Source organism: Vanessa atalanta, chromosome 28, assembly GCF_905147765.1.
Source record: "Vanessa atalanta chromosome 28, ilVanAtal1.2, whole genome shotgun sequence".
NCBI classification, from domain to species: Eukaryota; Metazoa; Arthropoda; class Insecta; order Lepidoptera; family Nymphalidae; genus Vanessa; species Vanessa atalanta.
Window position 1 is genome coordinate 1,839,991 of NC_061898.1, and position 17,664 is coordinate 1,857,654.

Here is a 17,664-nt window from a genome sequence, read left to right on the forward strand (position 1 = left end):
AAAATATAAAAGGTAATAATTATACAGCCGTCTGCATTTTTTATTTGATGTCGGCAAAAATATATCGATTGATATCAATGACTTAAAATCTCACGAATATTAAAATTATTTAAGTTTGTACGTTTATATATAGGTATTCTTTATTTTAAGTTTAATTTTTTTTACGTTAGCAGCCTGTAAATTTCCCACTGCTGGGCTAAGGCTTCCTCTCTTTTAGGAGAAGGTTTGGAGCATATTCCACCACGCTGCTCCAATGCGGGTCGGTGGAATACACATGTGGCAGAATTTCGTTGAAATTAGACACATGCAGGTTTCCTCGCGATGTTTGCCTTCATCGCCGAGCACGAGATGAATTATAAATACAAATTTGAACCCGTTACCATCGGTTATGAAGTTCTAAACACTGGGCCATGTCGGCATTATTTAAGAATTTTATAACCAACGTCTAATCGGCTCTTTTTAGAAACATCTTAGGAGTTAGTCGTTAATCACGTGATACTCAAAAAATGGTGCATTTGTCGTAGGGCCCATTGGGGGGGGGGCGGGTAATGAGTGAATAAACTACTGTAATACGTCACGTGTTTAATGGGAGACCCCTTATTATTTTAAACCTGTAATGGAGCAAGGAGTATTTATTGTATTTAAATTTTAAGCTGCAGTTTTAAGTTTAGTTACTATATATCTCTTCGTTGATCTTGTAGCTGTTTTACAAAGGCGTATGGTATCTTATCGACTTTTATGTAATCGAGGACCGTTTCCACTCTCAGACGGCTCACGATATCAACCGCGTAAACTACTAAACGTAATCAATTTGTATTCAATTTAATAAACGTCCTGCCATAGCAATATGTATCATTGGCAAAACTTTTTGACAATCTGGTCCTTCGAGCCGGATATGAATCTGACTAATGGCTTCCAATTCTATTAGCTGTAGCTACTGACTCACTCAAACCGGAACACAACAATACTGAGCGCTGATTGGTGTTAGAACATCTGATGATGGGTACTTATCCGGGCGCGCTTGCACAAAGCCCTACCAAGTAAATCTCGTTCAACTGACTGTTGTACAAATTGTTGAACTGTCAAATCATCTGACATCGCAAACACGTGCACACTTTTAACTACAAAATCTCTACTAATATTATACACGCGTAAGTATCTCTGTCTGTCTGTTCGGTCTCTCACGGTGGAACTACTGAACCGTATTTGATGAATTTTGTTACGAAGCAAGCTTGAACTCCAAGAAAAGACATTGAAATAATAATATTTTTTTCAGGTTCCGTACCTCTAAGGGAAAAATTAGCCCTTTTAAGATCTATTTGTTATCCCTTTGTTATGTTAAGTTTGTCTGTTATTAAGACTACTTTTTTATGCGAGCACAACCACAGACAACAACTAGTTTTAGAATTCTTGTTATAAATGTTTCTGTACAATTAATTTTGTATAAACTTACGTATAGACGTTTCAGCTATGAATGTTCAATTCGGACTAGAACTGATAATAATGAAAAACAGGACAAGTGCGAGTCGGACTCGCGCACTGAAGGTTCCGTTTCACCACACACTGAAAGATTAATGTCAACTTTATGCTTTTACTTTTTATTTGGTGGTAGGGCTTTGTCCAAGCCCGTCTGGGTATGTACCACCCACTCACCAGATATTCTACCGCCAAACAGCAGTACTCACTATTGTTGTGTTCCGGTTTGAAGGGTGAGTGAGCCAGTGTAACTACAGACACAAGGGACGTAACATCTTAGTTCCCAAGGTTGGTGGCGCATTGGCGATGTAAGGAATGGTTAATATTTCTTACAACGTCATTGTCTATGGGCGGTGGTGACCACTTACCATCAGGTGGCCCATTTGTCCGCCTACCGATATCATAATATATATATTTATATCTACGCGTTCCTGAGATAAAGGGTCTTGCCAGACAGACACATCCAGACGGATAACAAAGTGATCTTATAATAGTTCATTTTTCCTTTAGACATACGGAACCCGAAAAAATAAATATTTATGACTTTTTTAAAACTCCTCTTAATAAGATACCAAGCATTTGCTTAGTATTATTTGTTTAAGTTACAGATAAATATTTAGCTCACGTTGTTAGACAACACGTGTAAAAAAATTTAGTGCAAAAAATCTAATTTTCTAAACATCTTTCTTAATTATTATTTCGATAAGAAATTCATAATCGTCTTCAAAGTATTACAAAATTTAAGAATAAATGTAAATTATATCAGTGAAGTCGTTCTTAAATGATGGCTTGACCAAGGGAATAAGGACTCATTTTAACATATTATAGAATATAGATTAAACAGAAATATTGCATGTTTGATAGTTAGCAATGCCATCTAGCGGATATTTTTTTAGTTAGCTAACAATGACCTTTCTTTAGTATTCAATGTAATTGATAGATGGCGTTAATAAATATTTTACTTAAATAAAAGTGAACTCAATTTAAGTAAAACATTCTAGATTATTGTACGGAGGTAAAAAAAAGGTCAACAAATAAGTAATCATAGACAAAAATTCTAAATATAGTTGTACTATTATAAAAAAACTCAAATTAATTGGTTAATAATAAAACAATTAAAAAAAATGCTTGGTCGGTTTTAAGGTCATTGGCCTCATAGAATACAAAAGGCGTCTCATCAAAGGGACAGGCATTATTACTAATTATGATATGATATGATTTATTATGACCTTAATGACTTAGTAGGGCCGGATTATACATTAGGAAACCAAGACATGCCAAGAATTGGGAAATAAGGTTTTAAAATTGTTAGTCAAATATTTCTCTGATTTGATTAGGGTGGTGGCAAAATAGCATACCATAATTATAAACAAAATTACGATGTTACAAAGAAAACCGATAGGCCGATAATTGCGGGATCGAATCGTGCATGGGGCATGCACTACTGAATTTTCATGTGCGCATTTTTTTTTTAATTTGAAAGGGAAACTACTTGAACATGCCTGTGTTCAATTTAAACCAGCAGAAGTGTAGTGAAATTTGCTATAAACCAACGATACCTTAGTCAATATATTTTATATCAACAGATAAGTAATAAAAAAAAAAAACAAATGTCAATTTTTATCAAGTTTATTTCATACAATATTTAAAAAAACTTATTTAGCTATACTATTTAATAAGTTAAGTATATAACCTTCATGTATTTTTTTTAACTTAGTATTATTATGATTTTATTAAACGAATGTTACAGAATGGCAATGATTTTTTTTTCATCTGGTGCAATTGCCAACAATATTGTTGTAATCATTGTTTAGTACCAACATGTAGGTAATTCCGTATATATAAACAGTCGTTTCCTAAAAATAGCCTTTAAATTTTCTGTTACTGACTCTTTTAAATTATTTTTCGATAAAAAAAGTTATAGCTAAACGCCTTTTATTTTAACCGGACAACATTTTTAATTTATATATCTTTATCTTTAACGAGTCCTATGAGTTTTGTTAAATTTTACACGTTGAACTGAAATTCGAACGATGGCAATCGAATCATAGGTAAAACTGATTTTGACACGTTTACCTTTTAGAATGATTATAGTCAAATAGTGGTACCTTAAATCACAGTATATTTACAACATTATGTATATTCACAGTAGCATTGATCACTTTAATAAACTCAGTGATAATCATTGTATGTGCACAAGAAGTAAGGATAAGCTTAGAACGCCAAGTTTCCGACTCCGCAAAGTCAATAAATCATTCTTGGGGCAAGGTATCCGCGTCTATAGTAAAATTCCGTAGACATTTTTAACTTTGCCTTTTCATAGATTCAAGTCAATTGTAAAAAATACATTGGTAAAGAAGGCATGTTATTCGATACAAGATTATATAGATGACAAAAAAGCGTGGAGTTAATGCTTGTTGACTTCCAGGCAGGAGACATAACATACATATATAATTGTATTTAACTAACATGACTGTATTTTTAGATGTTGAAAAAGAGTAACTACTGAGTTTATTGCCGATTCTTCTCGGTAGAATCTACATTCCGAACCGGTGATAGATTTACTTTAAATAGTTTGTTAAATGACTATTCAAAAGTGCCCATAAAAGCCTACTTACATAAAGTATATTTTGATTTTGAATTTGTGGTTAGTTGGTGTTTTATATGAAGTGTGGTGGGAGAGAGTAATAATAAGTAATTTCATCATATTTTGCAAATATAAAATAATTAATAGAATACATGGAACACCTGTATACGCTACACTAAACGATGTTGCTCTGAGCTGGTTAATGAATAGTCACAGCGACAATATACTTATCGCTGTTTTATGGAAAAAAAAACACAATCAACTAATTTTAACATTTGCTATGTACCTGCCTTTTGTTGATTTTTTGTTTCTTTTATATTTATGTTATAATTATAGAATAGTTTTTAGTCTAAGTGTTGTTGACAACGAATTACGATGTACGGATAAATCCAATGGGGTTTTTGTTACATCGTCGTCAATATAAAAAATGTATATTCAATAAATAAATAAATAAAATAAAAAAATAAATCACGTCTTCATCCGTAAGTTTATGATCCCTGCGTGTTCTAGGTCAGACTCTCGTACGGACTCCGAGGTCCCGGCCGAGTCGATGTAGAAAAAGTTCATTAGTTTTCTATATTGTCTTGGGTCTGGGTGTTTGTGGTACCGTCGTTACTTCTGATATTCCATAACACAAGTGCTTTAGCTACTTACATTGGGATCAGAGTAATGTATGTGATGTTGTCCAATATATTTAATTAAAGAACAAACCCCTTAAAAATAAAACAACAGAATACAATCAAAATCAAGAATATTTTTATTATAAAATAACTTATTTACATATTATATCTAAGATAACATTTTACGTATTTTTATAACAAAAGACGCAACTTATTAGGGACATCCCCTCCAGTCTCTCCCCACACCATGTATATATATATGTACTCATACCGTTAGCCTCAAACTACACCTTATATTTATGACGCCGTTTTGTTGTATGTTTTCGCCAGTGTTATTCTGTAAGAACTCACTTCGTATCTCAGTCGTGAAATCGACTTATCGTGGTACATAAATTCGATAAGTCGAACTATCCAGGTGAAGTGGTGTTAGATCGCGATCGTGACCGTCAAAATTTAATTTTCATTGCATTTTAAATGCTTTTAAGACACTGAAGAATTAGAATTCCAATTCTTGTAATATTTTTATAAGATTTTTAGGAAATCGATACGCGATTGAAGAAAATTAATACAAAAGAAAACTTTTATAAAATTATTAGATTTTCTTTGACTTTAGAACTCATTTTTTATTGTTTCCGAATTCGTATAATTCATTGAAAAATATAACATCGTGTTCAATATTTACTTGATTACTGAAAAATTATATACATATATATATATCGCACCCGCGGTGCGAGACCGTCACTTTTGCAAAAATGCAATTTTTCAGGAGAGAAGCATTTAAAACTTTAACATTCACCGAACGTCGCCATGATTCGCGCCAAAACCATAATGACACTCACGCCATCTTACGGAAACTATGCGTACTACGAAAGAAAGGTTATTGCACCGAGTAAAGGGTTGCCTCGGGACACTTATTACGGATTTTAGCTCATTTTTTCAATATTTGCAGAAATGACGGGGTGGCTATTCCACCATTGTATTCGGCCAGAATTAGTAATTAATGTCGTTTAGGCACCAATCAATTCATTATTATTTAAATGATTTGCAAACTGCAAAATTTGATTTCAATTTTCTTCAGCCCTTTAAACACCAGATCACAGTATTCTTAGTCAATATCACAAGTCACTGATAATTCACGATCGTGTACTGCGGTCAGTTCCGAGTTCGTTCACACAGAATAACTCTACAGTATTAAATCCCGGTCAAAAAATACATTTCACCAACCAAGTTAGGTTTTTTTACACTTTCAAGTTGTTTGAATTATTTCTGCCACTGAGTCCCATGTCTTTTTAAACTTTCAAGGACAGCTGCCGAGTTGTCCTTGAACCTCTCTTCTGTGATTCCCTCTCCTCGCTCCACCAAAAAATGTGTGGCACTTTTGTAAGTCCAGATGAATTTCTCCCCTCCCCTTGACATGTGGAACACGGGAAGACTAGACGAGTCTTCTAAATCTAAAGGTATATTTTTGAATTACTACATGTCTTGTACACATTTAGATAAAACTAATCTCTATCAATAAACAAAAGTACTTTTAACCGGGAAATAATAACGACCGTATCCTAAATGTCTTTAAGTACGAAGCTAAAACGAAAAAGTTTAGACTGCGTACTACAGAACCGCCGACAATTTGAATGGTCGACTTTGAACAAAACTAATTACTAATAAATATTAAAAAATATGACATCGCTACTGTACATGAAATGGTCGTTTAAATAAAAAGCAGATAACAATTACTCTAGGTTAATAATAATAATAATCTGTCAGCTAATTTATCAACGAATCGATATTACAATCGCGTTCAAGTTAAAAACGAACATCACTTAGAATTAGACACGATTTCATTCACAAGTCGACCATTGTTTTCTGTTAAAAATCATTTCGGAAGAATTTCATAATCAGATGTAAATTAAAACAATAAATATCCAATCGACGGAAACAACATTATTTAAAACAAGATAATGTCGTTATAATCGCCATTATGAAATACTAAATTATACAATTATATTTAATATTTAATTATATATAAATGTGCTTACAATACAGGTGGGGGCAACCTATTGGTAAGTGGTCACCAACTCCCATAAATATTGACGCGTTAAGTAATATTAAACACGTAGTTACACTGGCTCACTCTTCCTTTAAACCAGAACAAAAAAATACTAAGTATTGCTGTTTGGCGTAGAATATCTTGGTGGGATGTTTGAGTGGTCAGCAACCCAGCGGACTTGTACAAAGCCTTTTCACAGGGGGAAGTGGTGACTACCGTAAGTAGTCCCATACGCCCATAGTTAACGTCCTCCTGACCGATTTCGGCCAGGACATTCTTCGTAGAGATTATCCGGGTGTGCGCAAGCGCAGGTACAACTGTGCACTGTCTATTCCCTCATTATCATAATCCTACCAGGAAGAGAGTTCGAGTATGCTGTTTCTAATACAGGAAGATTAATCTCTTTCGTCGAATGGATATTTTTCGTTAATTTACAAATATTTACTCAATCGGCAAAGAATAATACATAATACGAATATCGACATATTTGTGCGTGTCCAAAACGCCGCTTTATAAAAAAACTACTTCTCCCCCCGGCCCGCAAAACCCCGCTCTCGCCCTTCAGATACCGGGGCTGCTTACATATTTAAGTATGTTTCGAATTCATTCGACATATGTAAAAGTACATATTACAAAAATATTTACATTAAACCTACGAGCGACGTATCATTTTCTGTATCTGACGCGATTTTAATCTCTATACTCGTACTATTTCTGTGTCCTGGTGCCAAAAGGACCGATAACCTTCTAGCTAATCAGAGTAGAAATAATTAACGAACGTCGGCAGCTTCGTATAACATACGCCCTTTTGGTAATATCGTCGATCTTGGTGATGTCGTTTTAGTACACATATTTTGTGAAATGACGACAACAAATTTGTCGCTCACAATAAACTCTCGAATATGCTTTGGTCGTTTCAACACCGGACACACAGATCTATTATTCGTGAGCCGCGAGTCGGTCCAATCGTACGGCCGAGGGCACGGCCTTCAATAAATATATAAACTTTACACGTTTCGTGTCGCCGATTACATTCCACACGATTATTGCAACGAATTCAATACGGCCCGCGGTGCGGCCTAGTACGGCCTGGTGGGGCCTGGTGCGGCCTAGTGGTGCAGCGCGTGGTGCGGCGTGAGCACGGCGCCGCCGGGCGGCAGCACGGACGTGATGACGGGCGCGCCGCCGCCCACGCCGCCCACGCCTCCGCCGCAGAATATCACCTGAAATTACACGAACACGTGATTATTCAATTTATCATTAACTTTCATTAATTCTCTCCATATTATATAACATTCGATATCCATCATCCATTATTATTATTTTAAAGACGAAATATTTCGCAATAAATATATTAGTAGATAAAAAATAATATATATATAAAATGATTATAGGTGACTTTACACCTAAGGATAGATCTTTTCCAGGCATCTTTAGGTTAGACATACAAACATATAATGTTATAAAGACGGCTACAAAATTCAAATTATAGTCAATATAACAATACAAGAAAACATTATTTACAGAGACAACACTCTTGAGATTAAACTCAAACTCAAGTGAAGGTAGCACAGACAAACAGACAGACAGAGTCGTCTGTCTGTCTGTATTACCTTTTCAAACTTAAACTGCGGAGCCGATTTTATGAAATTCAGTATGGAGATAGTTTCAGTCCAGGGCAAGGACATAAGCTACTTTCTTAACTAACCCCTCGAGGGGTAAAATGGGGGTGACAGTTTATATAGGTAAAGTTTTGTAAATTTCGCGCGCGTAAAGCTTGTTCATCTAGTAGAGTATTATCATAAACTCTTATTAGTAATGAAATATACTTACTTGTGATACAGGTGTCGCGGGTTGCCCGGGCGTCGCTAATACATACTGCTGTTGCCTGACTCCGCCCACCTTCAAATTAAATATTCATAATTAGTGAAAATCAAGAAGAAACCTTCGACTTGGATATAACCTATTCCAATTATAGTAGTAATGCCAATACATAAATATACATTGATACCTTGAATTGGCTCGATGTCCTTGATCGAGATCTTATTAAACTTTGGTATTAATTAAGGATTTGTGTAAAAATTTTCTTTTTAATTTTTATACAATAATATTATAGTTTATATAGTTGTACAGTGTTCTATTATAAATAAAGATATATTCAGCAGAATTATTGGTAAATCAAAGGTTAATATATCTTCCTAGCTTCCAATTCAGAAAGTGATTTTATTTCAATGGACATAAAAACGACGATTTTAAAATGTCAAATACATATATTTTCCGTAATACAGTTGTGTTATAATACTTTGTATGCAAATTCCGTAGACATTTTTAACTTTACCGTTTCATGAATTCAAATAATTTGTTAAAAAATACATTGGTAAGAAAGACATATTACCCGATACAAGATTATATAGACGATAAAAAAGCGTGCAGTTAATGCTTGTTGACTTACAGGCAGGATATATTACACACATATATAATTGGATTTAACTAACATGACTGTATATTTAAATGTCGAAAAAGAGTAACTACTGAATTTCTTGCCGGTTCTTCTCGGTAGAATCTATATTCCGAACAGGTAGTAGCTTCACTAAATATAATTTATTAAATGATGATTCAAAAGTGCTCGTAAAAGCCTACTTGAATAAAGTATATTTTGATTTAATAGAATAGATGTGCTTCATTAGTGTGCACTCGCATTCTTTGGGGTACTGATCTTGTATACTCTACCTGATGTATTTGTTGAGGCTGTTGAATTGTCTGTCGATGACCTTCTGTTTCCACCACCACTTGCTCCATGAACGTACTGCCGCTTGCTGAATAACATAACATTTACTTTAGCTATCAGTGTCGACTTTGTTGAAAATTCATACAAAATCCATTTTATCAGTTGTTATAAAAATACACCTATGATCCAAATATCAGCTTTCTAGGCTTAATAGTTTTGGCTTTGAATTAAAGTCAGTCAGGACATAGGATTTTATAAGTATACATTGTTTAAATTCATAACGTATATCTATTATACACATAAATTATACTCTTTGTACCGTGGGCGTAACTAGATTAATTACTCCTATAGTCGATACTATACTGAGCTATCAATTATTTTGTATAACTAATTACATAATTTAAAATTGTAAAATTATTAAAATAATGCTATAGATGTTAAAGAATATAACACACGTTTGGGACAAAACAATCGCCTCGAGGCCGTTACAAAAACATTCAAATACATTGATAACAAAATTCATGAAATAAACAAAAGAATTATTATTACCGAACCAACCGTAGATTTTTTGCCAAACAGTAAGTAAATGTAACTTTGAAATTACGTCGTCACGGCGGCAAATCTCAATGGAAACTTAGCAAACTACGCCGGAAATATTATAGTCCACATGTGTGTGTGCGTAAACACAGGTGCTCTCTCGTAATCCAGGCTCCGGGCCGTTACTGAGAATCTTTGCGATATAAAACCTCAATAACTTTTCACCGGCCGACCGATTTCACCGACCTGGGGTTTTAATCCAGGAAATTGGGATCTGCGGCCTTAAGCATTATATATATATATATATATATATAATGCTTCTATATGCCATAAATATTATATGAATGACTTACTTGTAGTATTATTTCCACCAGCATTTGTAGCTCCCTCACAACCGAACAGACAATGTTGCACCGTCCAACGAGGCTCGAACGGAATATGAGTTTTTACCTGAAATTATTTGAATATTTTATGTTATATATGTTATAATAATAAACAAGTTTATGAAATAGCTAGGCGAACGGGTAAATGGGCCACCTAATGGTAAGTGGTCACCACCACTCATAGATATTGGTGCTGTAAGAGATTCTAATCATTCCTTACATCTCCAATGCACCACCAATCTTGGGAACTAGATTATTATGTCCCTCGTGCCTGCAGTAACACTGGCCGAGGCCCTTCTCAACCCTAAACTTTGGAAATAAAATTATTCCAACCATAAGAGGTGAAAAGCCAAATAAACAACATTTGACAGCAAACTGACGCGATATCATTGGCCGAGAGCTTGATTAATCCATGATATTCACAATGGATTTGCGAAAAAATGGAGTTTTGAACGTCGACTAAATTGTTATCGGAATTTTGGTAATAAAATTAAAGTGGAAACAAGTAGTTAATTATAATAGTGTCGTATTATAAATAAATATATATTAACCATCAACTCTTAGTCACACAATATAGCCGAGTTATTAACAAATCGCGTGAAATACGTAAATCTTAGGTTTGTTTATCCTTTTTCCTGCTTCCATTGGAATAGGCTATATGTCCTTCTTTGGAGTTCAAGATTCCTTCTTAACAAATATCATTAAATTCAGTTCAGTGATTTGACCGACAGACAGAGTTACTTTCTCATTTATAATATTAGTAAGTATAAAATAAATGGTGGTATTAAATAGAATTTGATATGATAACATAAACAAACCTTCAACTCCGTGGTCAGCATGAGGATATGTCTGCACGGCAGCCGGAACACCTTGCTGAAGAGACACGAACACTCCTGCGTTGACGTCCCATACTTGCATATCGCCGCACTGCTATGCCTTCTGCGTCAAACATTATAATTAAAGCGCAATAATGTTTAAAAAAATAAAAGTTTGTCTAAAAGAGGTTTTATATATATCAGTGGCTCGATGGTCTAGTACTCTAATGTTTAGCTTTTAATGACGCAAATAGCGTTGACCTGAGTTCAAAGCCAGAGTATAGCCCATAAAAAAGTTATTAGTAGAGATGTGCCGACTAACCGATAAGTCGATTGTACGGAGACCGACTACTCGGCCTCTTAGATTTTTATATAAAAAATAAAGTGTTATTGACAATTAGAGTGAAAGAGCTTAAGATAATTAAAATAAAGCTTAAAATAATTAAAATTTAATCATATCAAAAATAAAGTCTCGCGTATGGATTTTTTTTGACCATTTGGATAATTATTCACGTAAAGTCAAGTGTTGCCAGTGACAAATGATAATTTATCTAAAATTTATTTCATTAGAATAAATTAATGTAATTCCTCTTATATACATTTTATCTAAAAATATATATATATATAAAAGCAGCCAGCTAGTCGACACTCTTTGCCGAATAGTCGCCGGCTACGAACGCGGCGGGACTAGTCGGCTAATCTTTAGTCGGTAGATCTTTATTTATTAGTCTTCTCAAAAAAATCTCTATAAGTTGTCGCCGTTGACAGATCTGAAAGGCTTTAAAATGTCTTAAAATTTATTTGAATCCGTTGATCTTGCATCATAACTCTTTCCGGTCATCGTATTGATTGAGTGAGCAAATAGAGTGCAGTAATTCGTCCTGATGGGAACGTATTATGGGGTTCAATATAACTGACCTGCCCGCTCTGTCATCGAGGCACTTCTGCGCGAGCTTCGTCTGGTGACTCATGAGGTTATAAGCGTACTGCGTTATCGTATCAGTGGGCGACTGCTTCAACGTTTCCGTATCCTGGAACCATGTATACATCAACATAATCACAAGACAATGTGGTCAGTGATCGTTTAGTTAACGAGTCAAAATGAATCAGTCAATTCTTCTAGCATACAGTTATAGGAACATACTAGGATGTTGTGTTCATAGAATAGGAAAATGGTTGAATAGCAATTATTTCGATTCGATTCGAGTCCTGTACCCGATTACAGTGGCAGTAGATAAATAAAAAAGTAATGAATTTGAATTCATATTACATCCTTGGTCTAAAACTTAAATTTTATTAAAAAAAAAAGCAATAGTATTCATTTAAATCAGAACGTAACATTGTAACAGTTTTACCATCCATGTGGAAAATGAATATCCATATATTATTATTATTATTATATGAAATGTTATGCTACCGGTTGAGAAGAATTAAAACAAAATGTTTAAAAGGTAACTCTGTTGAAACATCTTAGAAACAGTTGTATTTAAAAACTAATTAATGTTGTAAAATAAGTTAACATACCCGTAACCTGCTGACGGCGAAGCTACGGCGCTCGTCTTCGAGCTGGTTGGCGACGTTGAAAAACAGCGAGACGAACTCGTCCGGTTGCATCTGACTGCGGACGAGTCCTTGGAACTTCGCGACTAACCGCTCCAGACCCTGGAATGAGAATGGATAAACATTGGGCCCTAATGAGATGATCAATATAAGGATTCTACAAGACAATATTAACATTAATAGATATATACACAAGAAACCTCCTCGCGAGTAGACCTCTTGTTTATCAACAACATTCAACTGAAGACAAAAATGAACCTGGCTAAGCTAACTAAGATCAGTGTCGGAGGCAGCGCACGCAGGCAGGTGGGAGGTACCTTGTGCAGGATGTTGGTGTAGTTGTCGGGCTCCAGCCAGGCGTCGAGGCGCGCCACGGCGCCGCCCGCGCGCGTGAGCTGCTCCCACACGCGCAGCGTGCCGGCGCCCGTGCCGATGACGGCGCGCTTGAGCACCTGCAGCTGCGCCGGCGTGTGGTCGCCGCGCAGCAGCGCCAGCGCGTAGGTCTTGCAGCGCGCCGCCACGTCGTCGGGCGCCAGCGCGGGCGCGTCGGGCTCGCGCGCCGCCGCCGCCGCCCGCGCCGCCGCGCGCGCCGCCTGCCACACGGAGCACGACACGTGCGCCGCCGGGAACGCGCCGCGCACGTCCTGCTGGCTCTTCGTGGGGTCGCACACCACGCAGCGCACCTGCCGCCACGCCGGGTTGCACGACTTGAACGTCTCCAGCAGCCACGTCAGGTCCTCGCCGATCAGCGTCGATATGCCTGGGGATCGAATCGGATGCAGTGGACGGACCGATCGGAGATCGCGGCACGTGTATCGATAGAAGTATACCTGCGCTGACGATGACCGATTTTCCGTTGCCGTCTTCGGCTAGGAACAGTGTGACATTATGTTTGACACTTGGGCTAGTCGTTCCGCCCACTGTCGGGATTGCACTGTTGAACTCTATGCCTGGAAATACGGGCAGAAAAATTAATTAAAAAACATATAATTTGAGGTTATGCCAAATGAGGGCTCACAAAAATAAATTATATTCAATATATGACTATAACTAAGGCTAAATGTAACAAATAATAAAAAATAGCTAAGAATTTAACTTCACAGCCTTAAAGTTGATTTTGAATTTTTCGATAAAAAAAAAAAGAGATGTTATACAAGAGTTCTTTAAAGATGTTTGCTTTGCATTATACTAGTTTGTTAAACATTTAAAACATACCCGTCTCGATGCATAGAAACTGTGGAACTGCATTGAACGCTAACTGCATGCTGGGTGTCGTGAGATATACGCACTGAATGCAACCGGACTGTGAGTGTAAAAGTTTGACGCCTGCATCTGAAAACATTGAAAACACTTCGTATGAGAATCAACGACACTCATTATGAACCCACATCACGTATATTAAAAGCGTAAGCCAAGTTTTGTCCCAGTGATTATGGGACCATAGCTGCACCTAGGAGCTCGGTTATGGTCTTATTTTGAAGAGCACCAGCCATAGATGTGCTGGATATTCAAGAGGACTCTTGATTGTAATTTACTAAATAGTTCGACTCTATGACTCTAGTCGTAAGTAGTATGGAGTTGTCAGGTCAGCGTATCTAAAAATATAAATATTCCACCATAAGGGTCAAATGCAATAAAGAGGTCAATTAATTAAAAAAATTAATAGCAACATAGAATAGAAGCATACAAGTAACACACTAACTTAGAGACAGTAAACGCAAAAGAGAATTGAAAGAAAAAATCTGTCAAACACTCAGACCTTTATGGAACAGAGTACCAACAGTGTTCAGAGGCACCAGTTGGACGCCTTTGCACAAAAGGCAAAGAGAAATCTTTGAAAACTTTTGATACACAACTCTGTTTTTTGTTAATACAGGCCATTTTATTTATTAATTTATTTAGGTTTCCGTAAACGCTCAAAGACTCATCAAAAAAGAAAATCTTATATTATTACCATAGTTCAGTTGGAGTTTCCTAACAACAAAATCATATTTTTGGTTGAGCCAGCGCACAGCACCAGCGCCCGTCGCAACCAGTTGTGCCTCCGTTGTTATAATTTGAACTTCTGCCCTGCAAATGAAAACAATTAATTTATAATAGATATTAATAAATACTGATATTCAATATATATATTTTTACTTATTAAATATAATAAAATCTGTTGATTAGTAATCTCAGATTATACATACTCTTTGGATGTCGACTCTGATCTGTTTGGTTTATGTATTATGTTTGAATTACTTTAAATTTGGAATTTTAGTATTGAATTGTCTTATCTTATGTATTTGATATAAATTTCATATTGATTACATTTCAACAGAAAAAAATTCAAAAATGTTTAAGTTAAAATATAAGTCGATGTAGAAAAAGTTCATTAGTTTTCTATGTTGTCTTGGGTCTGGGTGTTTGTGGTACCGTCGTTACTTCTGATTTCCATAACACAAGTGCTCTAGCTACTTACATTGGGATCAGAGTAATGTATGTGATGTTGTCCAATATTTATTTATTTATTTTATAAGTTTTCTAATCAGTTCTTAAGTGTCTTTTTCGTTTGGAAGAGATTCCATTAGTCACATCTACCATTCAAGAATATCTAGACATATAAATAAGGATTATATTCTCGGAAGAGATTTTTTATAAATATTGTATTCAATTAAAAGTAACCTTTTTTATATATTTATAATATTTACACATCATTGAAATATTTTGAGATCAAACCTGTTAAAGGCTAAAAAGCTCAAGTTACTAAAAACAACTTTATTTTTTTTTAATAGTGCTAAGTTTTACATCATTTAAAAAGTACTGCACCTATTTATATATTTAGTATAGTATATTTAGATTTTTAAACATAAAGTCACGATCTAATTGAGATTTTTTTTAATACATTACAAATACAGATCTTGTATAAAACAAATCAATAAGAGTTAATACCTGTCCGATGCATCCCCAGGGTTTTCGATGATAGCCACTTCATACTCTTGGCCTTCGACTTGAGCATTATTGCTCAATTCAAACTGCTGATATGTGTTACTCGCTTCTTCGACTGGTTGCTGGAATAAGACATAATTTCTCAAATATATATTGTATAATATATAAACATTGATCCACGATGAGTCTTGATAACCCTATAGCTAGAACATTTGAATTTTAACTGGAAGATTGTGGGTTCAGAACCTTGTAAATACTGATTTTTGATATGCATCATGTGTTGCTATCATGGTTTGCTTGCAAAAAAATGCATAATGTCGATAGTTTTCCTCAAATAAGTTAAAACAATATCATCCTTAGTTGTTTCTCTTGATCAGGCACAAGTTAAACAGCTTTAAATGCTGTCCGAGGCACACATATAACACTGCTAATGTCCAAGCACCAGGCAGCTATTAAAAATTTCGGAACAACCTTAATAGCTTTTAATTAGGCAGACTCTGTAATTGAAATCTGAATCACAGGATCCAGTTACTTATACTACTAATTAACAATAGTCTCCGTTGATTTATTTATTTAATATGGAACTCCAACACAAGTACATATGTAATACAAAAAATACAAGTTTAGACAATAAAATATTAAATGTACCTCCAATTATAGGAGAACACAACATGCACTTATAAAGTATTGAACTCTAAAACAAAACTTAAGAAATAAAAATAAATTTATTATTTATTATTTATGATTGGTTAATTAATTAAGGGGACGACCAATGAAAAGATGGATGGATTGTGTGAAAGATGTTATGGGTGGAAAGAATGTTACTTGTGAGATGATGTCAGATAGAAGAAGTATGGAAGAAGACAGGCTGCGCCGACCCCATGTAAATTGGGATAAGGGCAGGAGGATGATGTTGATGATTGATTAATTATGGTTACTAATTGTAATTAAGTATACACAATATCTAGCTGTTTTATTGCAATGCTAGCTGAACCTGCGGCTATAACCGCGCGAAATTCCAACCCCGTTTTACCCCCTTTGGGATATAGTTTCGTAAAATCAGTTCGCAGCGGATGTCTACACCCTATAAAACACCTACCTGCCAAATTTCATGTTTGTAGGTGTTATAGTTTCTGAGATTTCGGGATTAATCACTGAGTGGTATTTCGCTTTTATATATTTAGATTTACTAAGATAATGAAACAAATTCGACATACGTTATTGACTTCAGTTGCGTTTTGAACGAAAGTGCTGCCTTCCTCCTCAGGTTCTCCTTTCACGTCGTATATCGTTTCCGCCATAACAATTCTACCAGACGAATCCATGCTCCACATCCCGCCAAACGCAAAGTTCGAAGGGTTCCCGCTTTGTTCATACAGTATCACAGTGTTCGGACCAAGTTGCACTGGTTCCCCCTTCATGTTAACAAACACTGGCTGTTCGAAGTTTCCTTCAACCAACTGTCCCGTGTGAACTATTTGCTGACCCTGCTCGACCGGTACTTCTACCACCTGGTTGACCTGGACCTCGATTTTGTCCTTTTCATCGTCGTTTTTCGCGCGATTGATCATTTTCTGTTTTTTTTCACCCTCACCTTGGTCATCACTTTTCCGCTTAATCACAGTTTTCTTCTTACTTTTCTTGTCCATTTTCACTATATTATGTATCGACTTGCACTAAAACGCGCATATAATACGCCTGGACGAGGGGTTTATACGAATTTTCAATAGTAAGAAATATATCGAAACGCCTCGCCCAGTGTAATTCATTGTCCCACTAAATACAAATTATCCTAATAATCCTAATTTAATATATATTTATTAGTTAATGCTATAACACAACACACGGCCACATTTTACAACTTTTGTAAACAGTAATTCTTGTTTTGATCGTAATAAAATGAGAATATCTTGTGCGAAAAGGACAACTCACAGAGACGCCATTTCTGATCGTGAAATTTGTATACCTATCTCACTCTAATGG

The 17,664-nt window shown here is 35.6% G+C and overlaps 1 protein-coding gene across 3 annotated transcripts; it reads right to left on the bottom strand.

The window, feature by feature from the left end:
- Positions 1–4,833: 4,833 nt before the first annotated feature.
- On the bottom strand, positions 4,834–17,632 carry LOC125074591. 3 transcript variants are annotated; one of them, XM_047685943.1, is made up of 14 exons: positions 16,899–17,632; positions 15,685–15,803; positions 14,708–14,823; positions 13,969–14,085; positions 13,584–13,703; positions 13,071–13,513; positions 12,718–12,855; positions 12,112–12,224; positions 11,197–11,317; positions 10,349–10,445; positions 9,461–9,546; positions 8,564–8,632; positions 7,840–7,953; positions 4,835–7,809 (listed from the first exon to the last, which is right to left on the bottom strand). In XM_047685943.1, exons 1-13 carry the CDS (start codon positions 17,328–17,330, stop codon positions 7,840–7,842), a joined length of 2,085 nt encoding a protein of 694 aa, XP_047541899.1. In that variant the 5' UTR covers positions 17,331–17,632; the 3' UTR covers positions 4,835–7,809. The 3 variants fall into 3 exon arrangements, with proteins under 3 accessions (XP_047541900.1, XP_047541899.1, XP_047541898.1); XM_047685944.1 differs by having other exon boundaries at positions 4,834–7,953; positions 11,197–11,314; XM_047685942.1 differs by having other exon boundaries at positions 4,835–7,953.
- Positions 17,633–17,664: the final 32 nt, after the last annotated feature.